We start from the raw sequence: 23,390 nt of genomic DNA on the forward strand, positions 1-23,390 counted from the left end.
TCTTCACAAAGTTGCTGAAACAACAGTGGCTCAATCACATTAACAATGACAGCTTCACATTTTGTTCTACCCAGTCTAAACTTTGTTTCAAAAAGCTTTGATATCAATTTAGATGAACAATCGGCAGACTTAAAGCTGCAAAAGTTGCTTCTTTAGCAGCTATTAAAAATTCTTTGTCACTTGGATCAGCACCTTTAAAATATGACAATATCTTTGAGGAAGTTCCTGCCGCTGCTAGACTAGCCTTATGTTTCACACATGTCAAGTGATTTTTTATGTCCGAACGCCCACCATGCACCACAGAAAATTCTGAAGAGCCCTGTTCTCATTTCACTTTGTCAATATGACCATAAACTTTTTTAAAAAATGAATAATGCTTTTTTAATTCTCCATAAACACACAGTTTCTTTTTGGCATTTTGGGGTTAAATTAATTTAATGAAGTAAAAAAAATCACAAACAACGCGCCACAGAAAATTCTGAAGAGCACTGTTCTCATTTCACTTTGTCAATATGACCATAAACTTTTTTTAAAAAATGAATAATGCTTTTTTAATTCATCCATAAACACACAGTTTCTTTTTGGCATTTTTGGGTTAAATTAATTTAATGAAGTAAAAAAAATCACAAACAACATGCCGAAAAGAAACACTGACTCGCAATCTAAACTCAACTAAGATTGCACATGCTCAACAATGACTTGCAATGCAGCGTACAGGCCAGAGTCAAAGTGGGGTATTCGTGTTGCCTAATCAGCATTTTCCGAGGCTGCACTTTTAAATTTTTACCAAATAACCGAGACAAAATGACAAACTGGTTGGGATGCCGGGACCATACCTTCAAACCGGGACATATGGTAAGCCTAGGCATAATCCATGGACATTATTGGCAATAACATAGTCAATAAGACTATGTAACTTTGGCATACTATGTAGATTGTAGTGTAGCTTGTTTCTTTGTATATATGTAAACTCCAGATGACCTTAATGTGAAGGTCGAAACATCAAGTGATTATTTTGGTTTATATTAATATTAAACTGAAGTTTTTACTTTAACACAGAAGTTGTTTCCATAATTTGTACAATGGCCGACCTGTTTGGCCAAGTGGTTAGCATATCCGCTCTCCAGCCAAAAGGCTGCGGGTTCAAATCCTGCCATGGGCATGGATGTTTGTGATTGTCTGTAAAAATACTAGTGGTGGTGGGCAGTAGATGGCATTGGTGTAGACGATGATGATGGTGGCTGTGGTTCGTTGTAGTTGGTGGATTGAGTGGTGGAGACATGGAGTTGTAGAATAGGTGCCCTCCCTCGATGACTCTTTTGGGCTCCTTGGAGGTGTCACATAATTATAATAATGAAGGAAAGGATAGTCAATAAGATTTTTTTGTTTGTTTCTTGTGCCTTATCCATATGTGAATTGTGGATATCTTTATGCTGAAATATGTCAGTGATGATGATTAGTCCATGTCCTGAACAGAAATCCAATAGGAATTTGCCATTAGCTCTGCTCTTCCTCCAAATTTTCCCAAAAATTCACATCTCTTACAAAGACAAGGTTTTCCATTTTCTTTATGTCAGCCACTTTCTGAAATGATTCTTTCACTTCTTGCTGGATAGAACTCTATGGACCTATTTCATTTATGATATATAAATATATTTATATAGTAAAATTTACAAATCAATTAATCTATATTTTATTTATGATGGCAGAGATGGGAAATTATTTTCCCTGATAATAATATAATAAGAAACAATTTTATGAATTATCTTTAATCTGAAAATCCTGCAACAAAAGCTCTCAATTCACTAGTTTGTAAAATCATTATAAAGTAAACATTCTATATGCCATTAATCTTCTGTTTGATATCTCAAAAAATATAAAACATACAAAATTCATCCTCATCATTTAATTATATATACTCAAAAATATACTTCTACCATTACTTAAATTAAGGGGATATTAAATCCCACATAGTTTTAAAACCGAATAAGAAACTCAAAGATAGGAATCAGAGAGTTTCTTGCCGAATATAGTAAACTATAAAGTATCGGCGAACACTAGCGTTAGCCAATGCAAGTGATCCTAGTACATAGTACAATACTGGGCAGCTCGTTGCAAAGGTGGAGGAAGAAGTTCAGATCGCTATTCTTAGGTATTTTCCATAATGTAAAAACACATTTCCTAGGAAATGTATGCTGTTATTACATTATGGAGGGAGGTCACTACCCCAGACCGGTTTCAGCCTTTTTTGAGGCTTCATCAGTGAGTAGCTAGACCTAATACCAAAGTGTATAGCGAAAAGAACTTATGTACTTTGCGAACGAGTTTCCCAAACAGGTGCAACATTAAGTTACTTAAGTATAAAGAGCTAATAAGCTTCATTTCGGCAATGAAATGCATTGGCTAACGCTAATGTTCGCCGATACTTTATAGTTTACTATATTCGGCAAGAAACTCTCTGATTCCTATCTTTGAGTTTCTTATTCGGTTTTAAAACTATGTGGGATTTAATATCCCCTTAATTTAAGTAATGTTTTCATTGCCGAAATGAAGCTTATTAGCACTTTATACTTAAGTAACTTAATGTTGCACCTGTTTGGGAAACTCGTTCGCAAAGTACATAAGTTCTTTTCGCTATACACTTTGGTATTATTAGGTCTAGCTACTCACTGATGAAGCCTCAAAAAAGGCTGAAACCGGTCTGGGTAGTGACCTCCCTCCATAATGTAATAACAGCATACATTTCCTAGGAAATGTGTTTTTACATTATGGAAAATACCTAAGAATAGCGATCTGAACTTCTTCCTCCACCTTTGCAACGAGCTGCCCAGTATTGTACTATGTACTAGGATCACTTGCATTGGCTAACGCTAGTGTTCGCCGATACTTTATAGTTTACTATATTCGGCAAGAAACTCTCTGATTCCTATCTTTGAGTTTTTTATTCGGTTTTAAAACTATGTGGGATTTAATATCCCCTTAATTTAAGTAATGTTTTCATTGCCGAAATGAAGCTTATTAGCTCTTTATACTTAAGATACTTCTACCATTTTTTTTTTTCATTGACCATATTTTCAAAAAGTAATTTCAAAATTACTTTTTGAATTAAATTACTCTCGGAGGACCCTGTAACCCGTAGAGAGCGCGTCCCTAGAGTGGATAGGGGAGCCCACCATGCGTGTGTGTGTGCGCAGACGTGTATATGGTGGGATGGTCCGAATATACTGAATAAGGGCTCGTCGACCAACAGGGCCATAAGGAACAATCATCTTGATTGTAAGGGAAGCGGCACTCCCATGGACCCCTAGCTGGATCTATCCTCTCCTCCTACTACTTTGAGGAAGATCCACTTAATTTAATGTTTCCTATAAGGCCTTATCAGCCAACTCTTCTTATTTTATGACCCCAATGCTATTAGAGTACTTGAGAGCCATGGGGTCTTTTCATTCTGGCCTTACAACTATGCCCTCTCTATAAATTTTACTATAATTACTCTATAATCTACTCTTTCCCCCTTCAATATACCCTATTCTTCCTATGGGTTTAAATTCAGAAGAAGGCTAGTTCAGAAGCCTTAAGGTAGCAGCCCTACCACTGAACTATTCCATCGTCAGGCTAGTCCCCTGACATGGAGAACATAATTCTACTTTTAAGCTGACAGAAAAAGATAATCGGATTGAATCTATAGGAAACGACCCTGGAATGGAAAAGGTAAAACAAAAATGGAAACGACAAAATATAATATGCATAGCAAACTGGAATGTAATAGGAATAGCATAGAATTAGACCAATTATTAAATGAAAGAAATTTTAAAATAGCAGTAATCACTGAAACAAAAAAGAAATTAAAAGGAACCATGAGAACTGAAAATTTTAATGTGATATACAGTGGAGTTGACAGAGACCAAAGAGCACAAGCAGGAATCATGATTTGGATTCATAACTCCCTTTCAAAACAGTTAAAACATTATAAATTATGGAATGAAAGAATAATAGAAGCCAGAATAAAAATAGATAGAGGCTATTTAACAATAATTGGTTTATATGCCCCAGAAGAAGGAAGAGAACAGGATAATATTGAATTTTATAATCAGCTACAAAATATATATAATAAAATAAATAAAAATGATTATGTAATTTTAGCAGGAGACTTAAATGCAAGAATTGGAAACACGAAAATTAATAATAATATAGGAATACATGGAGAACATACTCTAAACAGGAATGGTAAAAAATTGATTGACTTTGTAGTTTATAATAACCTAAAAATAATGAATTCCCTCTATAAACATAAAGACATACATAAATATATTTGGGCAGCAAGAGGATGGAAATCAATATTAGATTACTTTCTTTTAGGCTTACACGGTGATCCGAATGCATTTTTGAAAATTATGGAGACAACTACCGTGTTTGAATAAAAACTTTAGTTTATAACTAAAATCTACATTCAACGTTTCGACCTTTATGTCAAGGTCATCTTCTGGAGCATACAACTATACACAGGAAACAAGCTATACTACAATCAAACTGGTTTGTTAAAGACACTGACCAACCGCTACAACAATGGTTGGCCTGACCTCTGGTGAGAAAATAAAAATAAAAAAAAAATAAAAAAAATAAAAATAAATAATAATAAAATTAAATTAAATTAAAAAAAAAAAAATTATACATCAATGCTAGAGTCCTATTATTAGTGTTGTCTACTATATACATATATTAACATCATTCCAGCCAGTTGGTATGGCATGGTTTCTAATACTTGCTAAGGATTGGCTAGAGTTCTGACTTATGCTGGATCATTCATATTAGTCGTCGGTCATGGTCTACCGAAAACCGACACACACTGGCTAATACATACATGCTAATTCATACCACCACCCATCACAAAAATATGGAGTCATTAACACCCTTAAAAACAAAGCCACAACTATTTGCTCTAACCAGCAAGCCCTGAAACAAGAACTAAAAATCATTAGTGACACATTCATAAATAATGGCTATAACAAAAATACCGTTCATAAAATACTCCATAAAACTACAACAAAAACGAATCTAGATTACAGTTAAACCATAGCCATCCCATACATTAAAGGGTTATCAGAAAAAATCAACAGAATCCTACAACATTATAACCTCAATGCCACCTTTAAACCACCCACTAAACTTAAAACCATATTCAACTCCTCTAAGGATCCCCTCCTCCCATTAGCACATCCTATTTCATCCGCTGCACCTGTAACTTACCATACACTGGTGAAACAGGACGGACAATCCCTATATGCAAGAAAGAACACATTAGACACATTAAATATAACCATTATGGTGAAGCAGGCCTCTCAGACCACGCCCTCAACACCTTACACCAAATCAACTGGAAAAGCACCTGCTCCTTACACCGCACAAAAACCTGGTACGAAAGGAAATTTAAGGAATCTTGTGAAATCCTGATAAATCACCCAAATATCAACAACAAAGATGGCATGAAAATTCCAAGGATATGGATGGCACACATTCAGCCTACATAATATGAATGATCCAGCATAAGTCAGGACTCTAGCCAATCCTTAGCCAGTATTAGAAACTATGCCATACCAACTGGCTGGAATGATATTAATACAGGGTGTTCGGGATAAATTTGACATATTTATAATTAATTATATTTTTCCGTAAGTTACATGTATTAACACACACTTCTCTTCATTTAAAAGTTTGGACCCTTCTTCATTCATATACAAGATGTCAGAAAGGATGGATAGCTGGAACCCACCTGAATCATGGAAGAGAATAACTTGTATCATGATGATTCGTGCCCGCCATCAAAATAAGGATATTACGACTGCTGCCCAATGCTCCCTGAATACAGTAAAAACAATCAGGCATGAACTAGAGACTTGCAATGGTGACTACGAGGATGTAGCAAGAAGAAAGATCCCTAGCAGACGATCTGATTGCGTTCGTACAGCAGAATTCCTCGCAAATCTGCAGGAACAGGTGTTGAAGAACCCTGGCATTGGAATTCGGGCTTTGTTCGTGGAGTTGCTAACTGTAGTCAAGCCCTGGATAACAAGGGTAGCCAATGGTAGGCCGTATGTATGGCAGCAGGATTCGGCCCCTTGCCACACCTCTGGGAAAAGTCAAAAATGGTTGTCTGAAAATTTCTACGACTTCACCAGTCCAAATGTTTGGCCTCCAAACTCCCCAGACCTTAACCCCATGGATTATTTTGTATGGGGCGCAGTTGAAAAAGACACCAATCGCACTTCCAGTAATACAAAAGCCCAGTTAATGGATAAAATTAAAACAGTTTTTGCGGCCCTTCCCAGGGAGACTGTAGCATCAGCTTGTTCGAGGTTCCGAAGCAGAATTGAAGCTGTGATCGATGCTAATGGTGGTTATTTTGAGTAAATCTTGTTGATAGTATTGTAATTAACTCTGCCTGTAATGTTTTTTTGTCAATTCATTAAATTTAATAGATACAAAGAAGATTTTCTTTTTCCTTACGAAACTGTCAAATTTATCCCGAACACCCTGTATATCTATATAGTAGACAATACTAATAATATGACTCTAGCGTTGATGTATAATTTTTTATTTTATTTTATTTTATTATTATTTTTTTTTATTATTTTTATTTTATTATTTTTATTTTATTTTATTTTTTATTTTTATTTTTTTTTCTCACCAGAGGTCAGGCCAACAGTTGTTGTAGTGGTTGGTCAGTGTCTTTAACAAACCAGTTTGATTGTAGTATAGCTTGTTTCCTGTGTATAGTTGTATGCTCCAGAAGATGACCTTGACATAAAGGTCGAAACGTCGAATATAGATTTTAGTTATATTAAACTAAAGTTTTTATTCAAACACGGTAGTTGTCTCCATAATTTTCAAAAATGCAATATTAGATTACTTTATACTAAATGAAAAGACATCAAAATTTTCACTGAATGTTACAGTTCACAGAGGATATGAAATAAGCAGTGACCACTTCCTTGTTAAAATAAAATTAAGATTGCCACCTAAATGGCTACAAGTAACAAGAACAGAAAGAAAAATTGAAACATGTTTATAAAACTAGACTATTGAATGACACAAATGTACAAATGGTATATGAACAAAGAATTAACCAATATCTAGACAAAATAAAACAAAATGAAGAAATAGAAATAGAATAGCTTAATATAAAAACGATACTAAATGCAGCAGCAAATGAAAGCTTAGGAAAGACCAAAAAATTCAATAAAAGGAAAAAACTGAAGATATACAGGGTGTTCGGGATAAATTTGACAGTTTCGTAAGGAAAAAGAAAATCTTCTTTGTATCTATTAAATTTAATGAATTGACAAAAAAACATTACAGGCAGAGTTAATTACAATACTATCAACAAGATTTACTCAAAATAACCACCATTAGCATCGATCACAGCTTCAATTCTGCTTCGGAACCTCGAACAAGCTGATGCTACAGTCTCCCTGGGAAGGGCCGCAAAAACTGTTTTAATTTTATCCATTAACTGGGCTTTTGTATTACTGGAAGTGCGATTGGTGTCTTTTTCAACTGCGCCCCATACAAAATAATCCATGGGGTTAAGGTCTGGGGAGTTTGGAGGCCAAACATTTGGACTGGTGAAGTCGTAGAAATTTTCAGACAACCATTTTTGACTTTTCCCAGAGGTGTGGCAAGGGGCCGAATCCTGCTGCCATACATACGGCCTACCATTGGCTATCCTTGTTATCCAGGGCTTGACTACAGTTAGCAACTCCACGAACAAAGCCCGAATTCCAATGCCAGGGTTCTTCAACACCTGTTCCTGCAGATTTGCGAGGAATTCTGCTGTACGAACGCAATCAGATCGTCTGCTAGGGATCTTTCTTCTTGCTACATCCTCGTAGTCACCATTGCAAGTCTCTAGTTCATGCCTGATTGTTTTTACTGTATTCAGGGAGCATTGGGCAGCAGTCGAAATATCCTTATTTTGATGGCGGGCACGAATCATCATGATACAAGTTATTCTCTTCCATGATTCAGGTGGGGTCCAGCTATCCATCCTTTCTGACATCTTGTATATGAATGAAGAAGGGTCCAAACTTTTAAATGAAGAGAAGTGTGTGTTAATACATGTAACTTACGGAAAAATATAATTAATTATAAATATGTCAAATTTATCCCGAACACCCTGTATTTGATGATACAATGAAAGAAATGATCAAAAAGAAAAAAAAAGCCTATCACAAATGATTAAGTAGTAAAAGATTAGAAGATGAAATAAAATATAAAAGAATAAGAGCTATAGTTAAAAGAGAAGTCAGAAAAAGACAGAGAATCATGGAACAAATCTATTTCTAATTTAGAACATGATTTATATAAAATAAGACCCAATGTATATAAAATTTTGAAACACTTAAATGCAGATACCAAAAAAAACATAAAATTAAATGCTGAATTGAAATTAGAAGAATTTCTAAATTACTACACAGAATTGTGGACAGACAAATATTTTAAAAAAGACAATTGGCAAACAATTAACGAAAATGAAAAGGAAATAACTAAAGAAGAATTAGAAATCAGCTTGAAAGAAACAAGAAACGGAAAATCACCTGGAGAAGATAAACTAGGTTCAGAACTATATAAATATGCAGGAACTAGATTCAAAGAAAGACTTATTATTTTTAAATAAAATTTATTCAACTGGTATCCCCCCAATAGAATGGAAAAAAGCAATTGTGATTCCTATCTTTAAAAAAGGTAATAGAAATGACCCTTAAAAAAACTATAGAGGTATCAGTATACTAAATTCCTGTTACGAAACATATAGCAGAATCTTAAATAGCAAACTAATGAAATATTCCGAAAACTTTATTTTAGAAGTACAGAATGGATTTAGAAAAGGACGATCATGTATAGACCCGGCCTTTTGCCTAAAATTAATAATAGAGAAAAGAAGAGAATACAATTTAGAAACACATATTGCATTTATTGACTTTGAAAAGCATTTGACAAAGTTAAAAGAAACATATTATTTAACATATTAAAAGAAAGACAAATACCAAATAATATCCTAAAAGTTATCACAAGTATATATGAAAATAATCAAATATAAATAAGATTAAATCATGAGCTATCATATACGAGAGATATAAACCAAGGGGTCCAACAGGGATGTCCCCTCTCAGCAACTCTTTTTAATATCTGCTTAAATGAAATAATAATAAAATGGAATAAAAATTTACATCAAGGAATTAAACTTTCTTCTACAGTAAACTTAAACACTCTCCTCTTTGCCAACAACCAAATAATAATTAAAAATTCTGAAGATAAACTACAGAAAGCTATTTTAGATCTAAATGAGATATCCAAAGATTATGGTATGATAATATCAACAGAAAAATCAAAAACTATGGCCATTAAAGGACAAGATCCAGCAAGAACTAAAATAGTAATAGATAACAAGATCTTAGAACAGGTGAATTCATTTAATTACCTAGGATGTATGATCACATATGAAAATGAAAAAGATATAAACGTAAAAATTGCAAAATATTTAAAAATAACAGGTTTAATTAACTCTATATTTAAACAAACCTAGTTCAAAAACAAACCAGACTAAAAGTATACAATACATTAGCCCTACCAGTCTTATTGTATGGAAGCGAAATCTGGACAATAAAACAAAAAGACAAACAAAGATTAACAACAGCAGAAATGAAGTTTATGAGAAAAACTGCAAAGTATACCCTATTTGATCACAAAAGAAACGAAGAAATTATGAAAGAATTAAACCAAGAACCAATAATAGAAAAAATTAAAAAATATAAACATAAATGGATGGAACACATTCAAAGAATAAAAACAGAAAGATTACCAAAACAAGCCTTAAAGTACAAGCCATTAGGAAAAAGAAAACCAGGACATCCTCTTAAACGATGACTTCTAAGGCCGGAACAGGCCATGCTAGGCCTAAATCCTTGATGTGCATGATGATGATGATGATGATAAATTTCAAAATATTTTCAAGAAAAGAAAAAAAAAAGGTTAAGCAAACTAATGATTTAGGCATCTCTAATCTTCTGCAGATATACTTGAGTCATAACAAAAAAGTGTATGACAGTATGGGATGCTGGTCATTAATGTTTGTCCAACTCCCCTCTCCTGAACAGACTGAGATATCACTTGGAATGCATAGATTCACTGCTGTTTGACCAGAATAATGTGAATGCAGAAGTAACATTATCAGAAATTATGTGTAAAGTATTTCTTTTTCAGTTTTAGTGGAAATTCTTGAATCATTCTTTACACCATATATTTTCATTAAGACAATCATGAATATTTAATTGGTAGCAGTAAAATCTCATGAGAAGAATGAAACTGAATTTATTGAACTGTTGTGAGACAACTTCCTCAAGCAGCATATGACAGAAAAAACTTGAGGTCAAAGAGTATTAGATTTGATTATATTTTCAGAGAGCATTTCAGTTAAAGACGTAACTATTCTCCCTCTAGTTGGTGACAGTTGTTACGTCATTGGTTTTCTATAAATTCACTACTATTATTTTTCTTGTGCCAACTAAGAATATATCTCTAAACTATCTCTCTGGGACCCCATTTCCCTTTTCAAGCTCTGAAGATATTTGTTTGTTTTAGCTGCACCAGTCAGAGCTTTAGGACAGAAAATTCTTGTCCAAAGAAACCTTCCCGGAGGTCAAGTGTTACCTAACTTTGTTAAAATAATTAAGTAGTTTAAAGTAATCTTAGCATACAGTCATGGCCTAAATGCTCTTTATATTACCCTTATGCATAGGTCCGTGGGTTCATGAGTGGTAAAATCAGTCTCATGCTCAGATAAAACTCAGGCTTACATAGAAAAACATGTTTATTAAATGGTCATAGAGATTACAATTAAGTTTAACATGTCAAAGGCTAATCACATTTTTATCATTACTAAATCACTAGTTAAGCAAGTAAGAAGTGTTCAAACTGACAAGTATGCTATTCACATTCCATGGGTAAATCAAATTCACACATAGCACAAAACATAAGTCAACTTCTAAACTAAATTTTCTGTCATTTTTACTCTTTCACATTTGATTAGGAACCACACAATCTTAAGTTCTCAGACTACCAGTCCAATACAGTCAATAAATCATTGCACCTGGTCACTGTAAAGTTCTCCTTCCTCCTAGCCAAAATTCTTGTTCCTTCTTTCACCCATAACTAATTATTACATAGGTAAAAGAAAAGGTTTCAGTACTTTAGCACCCTGACGTGATGATATCGTGATTCTTTCGTCCGTCCTTTGTGTGGGATATCTTTCTGCTATGGTAGGTCGCCTACATCCAGAAGTCACATGCTAGTCAAAATTTGGGCATTTTTCTTTGCTGGACACACGCTTATCTCATGGTCTGTTGTCATTAGCTCGACTGCCATTGAAGGGAATCCTTTGCTATCTCACATTGGTAAAACCTTTACCGATGGTGCGAATTGGAGAACTGCTGTCATCTCACATATAGCCTTGTCCGATTCGCATCAGTCAGCAACGGGGAAAGGTTGCACCTTGTCGTTGTCAAGCTTCCTTCCGATCATCAGCATCGTTGGTCCGCACGAGAAAACACGAACAGGCAACAACAACAACACCACCACCAGGAAAGAGAGAGCTTCAAACATGCCTGAACTCGCTTTTATCCTCCTTCATAGCACCCTCTTTCCACCTTCGAATCTTATTCATGGTGCCTCCCTATTCGCTCTTATGAAGTGGCATCACATCTCTGCTCCTCGATGAGCGCTCTTTTCGTGGAAAGCGAATTCCATTCACTTTCCACAAACGCCTCTGCCTCGGGGTTTACATCATTGGTGGAAATGTTGCCAAACTGGGAGCAGTCCACCCATAGTTTGGGATTTAAAATATCACACAGTTCCTCACATAGAGGGCTGATATCTATGTTTATATTTGAAAGCTCTACATGAGTAGCACTAATTTGTTCACATATTAGTACTAGGTTAGTCCATTTATATATACGTTGCGCCTGGGCCAATTGAAACATAGTTTTACCTGTGACCCATCAGATGAATCAACCACGTGCATCCAGATTTATAACACTATAGTTAATGGCTGTTGCATAACAGTGCAAATCCTCACAGAGTAATCAACATGTAATGTTTCTGACTCACCAGAAGGTTGCAATATTCAATCATAGATTGAAACAGAGATTGAAAAGTTGCCTGCTTACAACATTTAGAAATAGACTTTTATGAAAGAGGTGATATCCGTAAGCCTATGTTAACAAAAACAAAAGCACATCATTAGTTGCCACAAGATATAATGCACAGATTCTGGGCCCATGAGTAATATGGTGTACTGTATACTTTTCAGTACAATGAATACGTTTGGGCATGGAAGATGATGTCAAGAGAAATTTTTATTTGAGTGTGTTGTCTCAACAGTAAAACATGTAGAGAATAATATAACAATGTTCGGGCCATTTATTGTAGTATAGATCAACCCACTGGTCATAATTCATTGAACTGTGACTGATAGGTCCTGAAATAATGAGCAAAATGTGCATTCTATATTGTGACAATTTTATAGTGTCAGTCCTTACACTTTTTGGGTTACCAAGACGAGGTAAGAGTCAGATGCATCTGCAGTAGAAGAGAAGATAAGTTTTTGTTATTTAGAATAGTTAAATATAGTTTATACTTGTAGTATCACGTAAATAAATCAGCTCACAGTAGAGCTAATATAACATAGTATAATATATACTCTATATAGTATAATATAATATAGTATTTAGCATTTAGTTGTAGTGGTGTTTAGTTGTAGTGTTTAGTATTTAGTGTTTAGTTGTAGTAGTTACTCAAAACTAACTGAAGGATAGCAGCGGCTCCAATTACCAATGGCGAGTCACCAGGTCCTTCCCCCCATTTATGGACTCTATTTTGTGTAACATAATACAGGATTTTGTGGCATGCGGTACATGTGGTATGTGTGTGTCCCAGCAGTTGGACATGTGGCAGGTGAGAGAAGGGGGGGGGGGTTATTAACTTAGTGAGTTAGATATTATGATAACCGACCTCGTTGCATCAGGGGCGGGAGAATCTCGAGAGACGAGTAGTGTGATAGGTGAGAATGATGGGCAAAATATGAATGAAAAAAAATAACAGTTGGGAGTGAGAAAGGCTTGAATGATTGTGAAGTTTTCAGAAATGGTCTCGATTGGGAGGATGAATGGCGAATAAAAGTGACTAACTTGCAGAGAGAGAGAGAGAGATGAGCTGAAAGAGGAGATAGAATGTCTCAGGAATGAGATGAGAAGTATGAAAGATGAGATTAGGCGAATGATAGGCAAATCAGAGAAGGAGTGAGAGAGTGTTATGGGAATGATAGAAGAGTAGAGAATAGGAGCAGTAGAAGAAAGGGAATGAGAGAGAGAGAGGTATGTGTGGGAATGATAGAAGAGGAAAGAATAGGAGCAGTAGAAGAGAGAGAGAGAGAATGAGAGATGGTGTGGAATGATAGAAGAGGAGAGAATAGAAACAGTAGAAGAGAGGGAATGAGAGAAAGAGAGAGTTATGGTGATAGAAGAGAAGAGAATGGAAACAGTCAGAGAGAGAGAGAGGGAATGAGTAGAATGCAAGGGAGTGCAGGAATAGAGTGATGACAAGACAGCTGATAAGTAGGGGAACACAGAGTGAAAGAGTTAGAAGAGAGAGAGAGAGGGATGCAGGTGAACAATCAAGGAACAGAGTGGTAAGAACTGTGATGTATGGAGACTCCATGATCCGTGGTGTGCAAGATAGAATGCCAGAGGAGGGTTTGCCTGGAGGAATGACAAAAGTGTGGCTATAGCAATTAAGCCGGGTGAAAAGGTGGATGAGATGACTGTGATGGTGGGCGTGAATGACTTGAGAGGCAATGTAAATTGAGTGGCGAGAGATCTGAGATTCTTGCTTGAGGTTGTACAAAAGAAAATGCAGAGAGGAAAGATTGTGTGTGTGTGTGTGTGTGTGTGTGTGTGTGTGTGTGTGTGTGTGTGTGTGTGTGTGTGTGTGTGTGTGTGTGTGTGTGTGTTGCCCAGGTATGATAGTGACGAGCTGAGCAGAAGAGCAGTAATAATGAATAGCATAATAGCCAGAATGTGTCAGAAGAGAGGATTGAAATATGTGGAATGCTTGGAGGGCATTTGAAGACAGAAAGGAATTGTATGCGAGAGAGACCGCTTGATTTTGAATGAGGAAGTACGTAGGCATCTGGAGAGACTGCTGTTTTCTGAACGAGTCAGTGTGTCAATGCAGGAAAACTAGAATTCCCAGGATGAATAGTAGCAGGGGTGGCCTCTTGTGGGAAGTGCTTGGGAGAAGGGAGACAACATCATGTAACGCTGAGTCCAGTGGGGTCTGGAGGAGATAATGATAGGTATAGAAGCAGTGACATTTTTATGCTTTATACTAATGCCAGGAGTATCCAGAATAAAGGATATGAATTGGTGGCACTGATAGCATCAGCCTGGCCAAAGATTATTGGGATCTCTGAGATGTGGTTGATGGAAGATGACATAATAACAGGAATAGAAGTAGCAGGGTACAGCATATTTCAGCAGGAGGAAGGAAAAACGTGGTGGTGGAGTACTGCTTATGATAAGTGATGACTTATGTCCTCTAAGAGTGGAGGCTTTGGAAGGCAGTAACACTAATGGTTTTGAAAGCAAAGCATATGGGTGAGGTAGAGGTGGGCAAGACAGGATATTCAGTGGGTGTTGCTACAAGCCAAGGAGCACAGAGGATGTGGAGCAGGAGATGTTTAGGCAGTTGAGCTTGGCAAGTGCAAGAAGAATGATTGTTATGGGAGATTTTAACTACAGCAGTATAAGCTGGGAAGAGGAAAATGCATGTAGTAATAAGGGAATGGAATTTCTAGAATTTTTGAGGGACAAATGTCTTAGGCAACAAGTAGTAGAGGGAACAAGAAGTTCAAAAGTTTTGGATTTGGTCATAGCATCAGAAGAGCTGATAATAACTGAGATGACATCTCTCCCATCAGTTGGAGAGAGTGACCACTGGTTTTGACTTGGAAGATGAATAGACATGCAGGCGTATCAAAGAAAAGGGAACATATGTGGAATTATAAGGGGTGTAATTATAATAGTCTTAGATATCAACTTGGGGCAGTTCCATGGAGGGCAGAATTATCATTAGTGCTTGTGAAATTATGAAAGAATATTTGTTAGCAACAATAGTAAGCTGTATTCCACGAGTGAAGAAGTGGACACAATTTTGGTGTAAAGTAAATGACACACAATATCAAACAGGAACTGCAGGTGAAAAAGAGATTATGGAAGAGATATAAGGAGAGCAGTGGAGAGCAGATGCATGAAGAATATAAGACTCAGGCCAGGAGATTGACTAATATGGTAAAGAAGGCAAAAACTGGAATATGAGAAGAGATTGGCACTAAGATCCACAGAAAATCCTAGGGAATTTTTTAGCTATGTGGCCAGTAGGAGAAATGATTGTGGAAGAATGACAATTCTTCCACAATAAAAATGGATAAAAATGGGAATAGAGTAGCTGATGCAGAGGACATTACTGTAGTTGTTCAATGAACACTTTATTGGAGCATTTCATCCTGGAGAAGTAGGTTTTAATACTAGAGGGATGGGCAGGTTCAGGTTTAGAGGTGCAAGAGGAGAGTGTGTTCCAAATACTGAGTACTCTGGATGTCGGTAAAGCTGTGGGACTGGATGGTATTTCACCACAGGTTTTGAGAGAATGTGTCTAAGAACTGACAGCTCTGTTGACCTGGCTTTTCAACAGTCTTGGAGAAATTAGTGAGGGACTATATGCAGCATTGGGCAGATGAGAGTAATGTTATCTGTGAGAATCAACATGTATTTGTTAAGGGGCGCTCTTGCTTTAGTACAGTAATCCCTCGATTAATACACTCCTGATTAGTGAGTTTTCGATTAGTGCGCGTCATTTTTTTCAATACCCAAATTCGATTAGTGCGCCTCTAAAATTTGATTAGTGTGCCTATATACATGTTAAAAATAAATGTTACAGATTTTAAAAATTTTCGATCTATACATTTTTTATGACTAACTATTTTAAAATCAGTCACCAGGATGAAATAATTTAGTTACTGATTTGAAACATTTTACAGAGTTATTTTTTTATGGTATACTACACTACTTCCATGTACGCTATGTTCCAAATTTACCGCCAAAATTTATGTCGCCTGCTTTACATAGCATTTTGCAGATCACATCTGGAGCAATTGTTTTCCATACTTTTTTATTTTAAATTATTTTCCTAACCTTCAATCATGAGTAAAAGAATTAGTGAGCAAAAAACAGAATTGTGAAAATGATTCGAAAAGTAATCTGATTGGAAGAAAAACTTGAAATAATAAAGAAAAATGAACAAGGCGAGTCCAGAGCAAAGATAGGACAAGAACACAAAAATGGGTGAATCAACTGCTGAATACAAAGAGAAAGGTAGCACTGCTTGAAGTTCATCATGCATGCACCAAAAATCAAAGTATCATAATGACTGAATTAGAGAGACTTCTTTTTACATGGATCGAAGATTGTAACCAAAAACGGATCCCGCTAAACACTGGTCTTATTAAATCAAAAGCATTGTCTCTTTGTAACCTGGAAAGTAAGGGCTATCAATGATGGAAAATAAGAAGAATTCCACGTTAGTGCTGGGTGATTTGAGGGTTTCAAAAAGAGAAATAGCCTATAATGTTCTAATCACAGGCAAAGCTGCAAGTGCAGATAAGGAGATATCCAGAGATTTTGAAGAAAATTGTGTAAGAAGGGAACTACTGTGATCAACAAATATTTAATGTCGATGAAACTGGGCTTTTTTTTGGAAGCGAATGCCTTCCAAGACTTTTCTAACCAAATCAGAGAAATCTCAGCCTGGTTATAAAGTTGCAAAGTCGAATGAAATTACTGCTAGCAATATACAAGCCATTTCGAAGCACATTCTTCCACATTGTGCAAATGATTTTAGAGGCTTTTCAAATGAATCTAAGTTAATTAAATCTCATTCTGAGAAATTGAGTGATTCCAACCTGCTAAATTTAGATGCACAGCAGGAAGATCCTGAAGAATATGAAGAAAATTTAATCACTGACAAGCCCAAAGAAGTTTCACAGAAACAATTTGAAAATAGGTTCGTACAATCAAAGTTTTTAAGCAGCAATACTTAAAGACTGACCTTGGTGAAGAGAGAACCAGTAAAATTTGCAGAAGAGGCAATAGGACCATACCATCAGTTGTATGAAAAAAAGAAACAGAATGCCTGCCAAACTACGTTAGCTCAATTCTTTGTTAAGAAGTAGAATAATAAATTTATATTCTGAATATGTTTTATTGTCTTTCAGCTTCATGGTTTTCCTTCAACTAGGCCCTGAGACATACCCTAATTCTTTTATAAAAAAATTAAGGGTCAAAAAAGAAGTCTGAGGAACGAATTATACATTTTCCCATAGGTTATTATATTCGATTAGTGCGTTTTCGATTAATGCACCTTTGTTTTTAAATTAATGCGCCTAATTTAAAGAATGCATTAGGTGCATTAATCGAGGGATTACTGTAATATGATTGCCTTTTATAATAAAGTGACAAGAGCAGTTGATGAGGGAAAGGCATATTACTGCCATTTTTGGATTTTGCAAAAGCATTTGACAGGGTGCCACTATCTGATAGGTATCAGAGAGTTGTGTATGGTAGGGCAATATCAAGAAAGCAGAAGGTTATAAGTGGGGTCCCACAGGGACCTGTATTATTTAATCTTTATAACAATGACATTGTCAATGGATTTCAAGGGGATATTCAGTTGTTTGCAGATGATATGAAGCTAGGAAGGGTGGTGGTAGCCCAGCAAGAGGATTTGAATAAACTAGACAAATGGGTAAATGAATGGGGTATCGGATGCAGCAAAATGTAAAGTCTTGAAGTTTGGGATACATCGATGGGAGGCTGCATACTTGATTGTAGGAGCTGTACTGGAGGAAGTAGGGGAGACAAGAGATCTGGGGGTGATGATTGATAGGAAACTGAAATTCAGAGAGCATATTGCAAAGGTGATGAAGGTAACCCAGAGGACTGCTGCAATACTGAGAAGGACGCTGACCTGCAGAGATAAAAAAAGTTATCATTCTGTTGTATAAGACCCTGATCAGACCACATTTAGACTATTGTTCTCAAATTTGGTCCCCAGGATTTGAAGGGGATAAATTAACTGTGGAAAGGGTACAGAGGCAGATAACAAAGATGGCTTCAGGACTGTACAACGTTAGTTATGAGAGTCAGTATGCGAGAATTATGAGAGTGGTATGGTCGAGACTTTTAAACTGTTGAGAGGTAGTTACATGGTGGACACTGGAGAGTTCTTTCGCTTGGTGGAACAGTGGGAAGGAGTGATGACGAAGGGCCATCCCTGGAAGTTATGAAAGGAAGCTGCAAGCAAGAAGGCGAGGAGTGGTTTCTTTGCGTGGAGGGTGGTTGAACTGTGGAATGCATTGCCTGATAGAGTGGTGAGAGCAAGAATGGTCAGTGAGTTCAAGGAGTGGTATGACAGATTTTGTGTTTCCTAGGAAGGACCTCCCACGATGGGTCTCTTGACTCCATGGAGGCCTGAATAATAATAATAATAATAATAATAATAATAATAATGCAGTACATTGGAAAGCAATGATTGTAAAATATCTGATTTTGAGAAAATGATGTTGAAACATTGCACCAACTAGTACAGAGCTGCAACAATAAACTGAACTACGGAGAAAACAATTATGGAATGAACAGGAACAGAGAATTAGAATCATTTCATGCTGACCCTTTACAGTAGAAGAGTTTACCAATACTTCAAAAGAGGTTCGTTCATGGACATTAGCACTAACTGCCTACCAGAAATTAGTAAAAAATCATTATGCACTAAAGCAGTTTTTCACTGTAAATTGAACTTAATTGCTATTCAATAAAGATGTTTTGTTTATATTTGCACTTATTCAATGATTTTTACCAAGCTAGTTTATATAAATGAAACAATAAAGTTATAAAAACATTTTTTTTTAAATACTGAAATTAAAAAAAAATATAAATAAATAAATAAGTGAAATGAAGTATAAACATAGCCATTTTGAGACTGTAAAAGAGAGAGAGAGAGAGAGAGAGAGAGAGAGATGGGGGAGGGGGGATTAAGTGGTTACGATCATTTCTAAAATTAAGTAAATTTCTTTTACATTATCACCAAAAAATTCTGTTTTTAGATGTCTGCATGTGCATACACTTAATACATAGAATGTGTATAATTAGGCAATGAAGTTCTAATTTTGACACTTACCTAGCTTCTAAAAGAAGCGACAGGGCTGCCAGAAGACCACACCATGAGGAGTTAATCAGCTGTTCATGAAGAACTGTATTATCAGAATTTATGTTTTCTGAAGAATTATCAATTTTTGCATTTTCTATGTTGGGCATTTTGTGATCACAATCATTAGAAATATGCTCATGATTATCTGTTTGCTTCAGAGGTTTACCCTGCTCAGTTATTTTTGCTATGCTACGAACAACATCTAGTAAACATGCATAAGCAACTGATATTCCATATCCATCAGATATACTAGGAGCCTCCAACTTATCCAATAGCTCAATACTGTAAAAGAATATAACATAATAAATATGACATGTATGAAGATAAATTTACAGAATCACATTTACTTATAATTTGAAAAACATTTAGCATAATCAGAAAAATGTTACTACATTAAAAGATTTAAAAAATTTAATTTCAAATTTTTAACGAGCCAGCCATATAAGTAGACTGCCAGATAAAAGGTGGACAAAATTAAGCACCAAGTGGATACCAAGAGAAGGAAAGGTCATCAAAGAGCAAGATGGATGGATGATCTACAAAGATTTGATATGAGATGTGTACATCGGCTAAAAACAGACAAAACTGGAAAGTTAAGGGGCGGGCCTATATCCAGAAGTTAATGGAAAAAAATATATAAATTAATTTAAATGTCACATTTACACTATATAAATAACTATAGCTTTTTGATCAGTTTTTCTCTTTGAATCTTGTCATTTGCCTTTTCCAGATCTATAAAGTTCAAATACTGATAATTTTATATTCCCATAATTTCTGAATTATTTGGTTAAAGTGCAAATCTGATCCTGACAACTCCATGGCCTAAACCCAGCTACGAGGGTGGTCTGAAAAGTTCTCGGCCTAACAATGAAAAAACAAATTTATAATTTCAAAATTATTTTTATTTATCAACATAATCTCCCTTAATACTAATACATTTATTCCAGCGATGCTGCAGCACCATTATCCCGTCCATTTAATGGTTCTCAGTACAATCTGCAAAATACCCCTCTACAGCTGCAATCACCTCTTGATTCGAAGAAAAATGCTGACCAGCGAGGAAGAATTTTAGTTTTGGGAAGAGATAGAAGTCAGAGGGAACCAAATCTGGGGAATAGGGTGGAATGTTCCAATAATTCATAGTGCAGATCCCTTAATTTTCCCACTGCCAAAACACCTTTGTGGGCAGGCATTATCCTGATGAAAGATGATTTTTTTCTTCTGCAAACCGGGTCTTTTCTCACAAATTTTTTCGTCTAGTCTGGTTAAAAAATCGGAATAATATTATTGTTTTACCCTTTTCAAGATAATTAATAAACAAAATGCCTTTAGCATCCCAAAACACCAATGCCATGACCTTTCCTGCTGATGGAACCGACTTTGTCTTCTTTGGCGCTGAACAACTGGCTTCTGTCCACTGTCTTGACTGCTGTTTGGATTCTGGTGTGTAATAATGAATCCAAGTCTCATCATTAGTAATAAATTGAAGCACAAAATCAGTTTTATTCTTGTTAAAATGCTCCAAGCACTATTCAGAGATTTTCATGCAAGTACGTTTTTGATCTGCTGTGAGCAAGCATGGCACCCATCTTGTGCAAAGCTCTGGGCTAATGACATCAACTCCATATGCTTTTCAACATTTCAGGATTCTGATGACTCTTTCCACTTCACGTATTATTATTCTTGTATAAGCACCTTCTTGGAGTCTGAAGACTCGTTAAACCATCCATGCAACTTCTCTTTGAAGTCAATAACAAACAAAGCACTCTTAACTAACACTGGTAACCCATTCTATTCATTCACAACTCTCCAAGCGAAAAATCTAGTCCCTGCACTCTTACTAACTTAATAGGCGACTTCAAATTTTACATGACATCACCATTCCAGAATCTAACAATTAAATTTAATTTTAAATTAATGTGTCTAGCATGAATGTAAGTCAGCAAAAAGGGGCAGATATGAGAGAAATCATTAGTGAAATATTACAAATGAAAGAATGCGTATTATTCAGCAACATAGGGCAAAGATCGCCCTAATACTATAAGAGCAGTGTAAGCACCCATGGGCATCACATCTGAGAAGACATCATGACGCATACGTTCCCGGAAACAAGAAGTCCCGTATGTTGATCGGTGAAGTCACCCAGCCTGAGACCAATGGGTGAGACGATAAGAGAAATTCAAACTCGGAAAGGTGGCGCTCTAGGGGAGCATATAAAACCCGCGACACGGAAGTAAATCACCCCGTTTTTTCTTGTTCCTGCATTTCTCTTCGTGTGCTACAAGAGTTCATCGCAGTTCAGCTCTCATTTTTGAAGGCTGACTTACGAAAAGTTCCGGCATGACACTGCAGCAGATTTCGGCAAGATCAACCGTAGGCCGTCAATGAGAAGGTCATCGACGTAAAACCTTAGCAGAGAGATAGCGTCCAGCTCAGGTGAGCAAGTGTAACCCACGTGGCGATAAGATCGAGACAACCAGAGTCGTAACAAAGAAGGAAGGACGGAAGAAAAGCGATAAAGAATAGATAAGTACTCTCACTTGTTCTAGCCCCTTTTGAGAATTGACTAACAGTGTTAAGAGAATGCATCTTAAAATTTGTAATGGAAGAAAGAGTGAAGAACTAAGATATATGTAAATGACTATGCTTTTGAAATGAACTTTAAGAACTTTCAGTTAGATAGAGATTCTGTCGTAATTAATCCAAGAGAAAGATTATATATGTGCTAAAATGCCTAAATGTCCAATTGAGCTGTAATTAAGAATGTATTATATGTTGAGTTATTGAATTTGCTAACAATTTGAAGTCAATGCATAATGGTTTTAAGAGTGAGAGAGTGAAAGAATGGTAGAAGCTAAAATTAGATTTGATAACTACTTTAACTTGTATGGCATTATATAATGAGTTTAATAAATATTTTGATTCCTTACTTATATGTGTTTCTGATCATGATGACTGACCCTGACCCTTCATAAAACATCGAACCTGTGATCATGTGTGTGTGTGCGGGGATACCCCAATTGAAAATAGTAAGGCACGACTGCAATAAAATAAGCCAGAGAACCCAAGGCTTCTAAGAATTCAATTAACATTATTAGTGGTACCTGATATTCTATGATTATCCTAAAGGCTGAGTTTATCTCTAACCTTAAGGCCCAGGCTGGTGCAGATAAAAAATAAACTTTGCCTGAGTGACTAGGATAACTCACAGAATTCACGGAACAGGTAATTTCTGGTGGCCCTTAAAAGGTTAAATTACGTAAGAAAAGGTATAAGAGAAGCGAGACATAACGTTAATATTAATATTAATGAAGATCACTTAACAATGGCGCAACTAACTTAACAAAGAGGTACATGCGATAGAATTTGATATAGTGGCTGAAGTAGGAAAGGATAAAGTTAAATATATTGCCTCGATATATCAATATCAAAGATATACGATGCAACACTATCCTTATAGGGACCACTCCACAGATCACTCACCATTTTAGTCACTTGCCTCCGAATCCTCTTCATCACATCCTCATCCCCAAGAAACTGAAGAGATCAGATCTGAACACAGTAACTCAGATGTGGATAATCAAAGCTGTTATTTCACTTTATAGGGGAATAACAGCTTCCTCATCTCTAATTATTAGTGTCTTCAATAGCCAAGTAATCTTATGAGCTACCTTGCCTCTAAATTCAACTCTCTGTCTACTACTACCACCCTCCAATTCCTAGCTGCATTTATTTCCTGGAGTACAGTTCCATTGATGTGGTACACAGTTTGAAATCGATTCATTTCAAAATACATAACTTCACATTTAAACTGACACCCATTATCTTCTGCCCATATTGATAGCCTATTTAAGTCATCCTGCAAGCTCCTTGATTAACTACTAGTCTATCTAATTGTACATCATCATCATCAGCAAATAACTGCATATTTCCTTTCAGATTATTTCCTGTATCATTTATGTGCAAATTAAACAGCAGTGGTCCTAGCACAGGACCTTGGCAGACTACTAATCACC

At 36.0% G+C, this 23,390-nt stretch overlaps 1 protein-coding gene across 1 annotated transcript in view; it reads right to left on the bottom strand.

Moving 5' to 3' along the window:
• The window catches only part of mon2 (Mon2 homolog, regulator of endosome-to-Golgi trafficking), a 749,535-nt gene that overhangs the window by 426,483 nt on the left and 299,662 nt on the right, over positions 1-23,390 (bottom strand). Inside the window, exon 12 of the mRNA XM_090397718.1 lies at positions 19,345-19,656. Coding sequence (XP_090253844.1) covers positions 19,345-19,656 — 312 coding nt within the window. The remainder of the gene's footprint in view (positions 1-19,344; positions 19,657-23,390) is intronic.

This window comes from Typopeltis vanoorti, chromosome 1, assembly GCF_054136105.1.
Source record: "Typopeltis vanoorti isolate ZY-2024b chromosome 1, IOZ_Tvanoo_1.0, whole genome shotgun sequence".
In the NCBI taxonomy this organism is placed as follows: domain Eukaryota; kingdom Metazoa; phylum Arthropoda; class Arachnida; order Uropygi; family Thelyphonidae; genus Typopeltis; species Typopeltis vanoorti.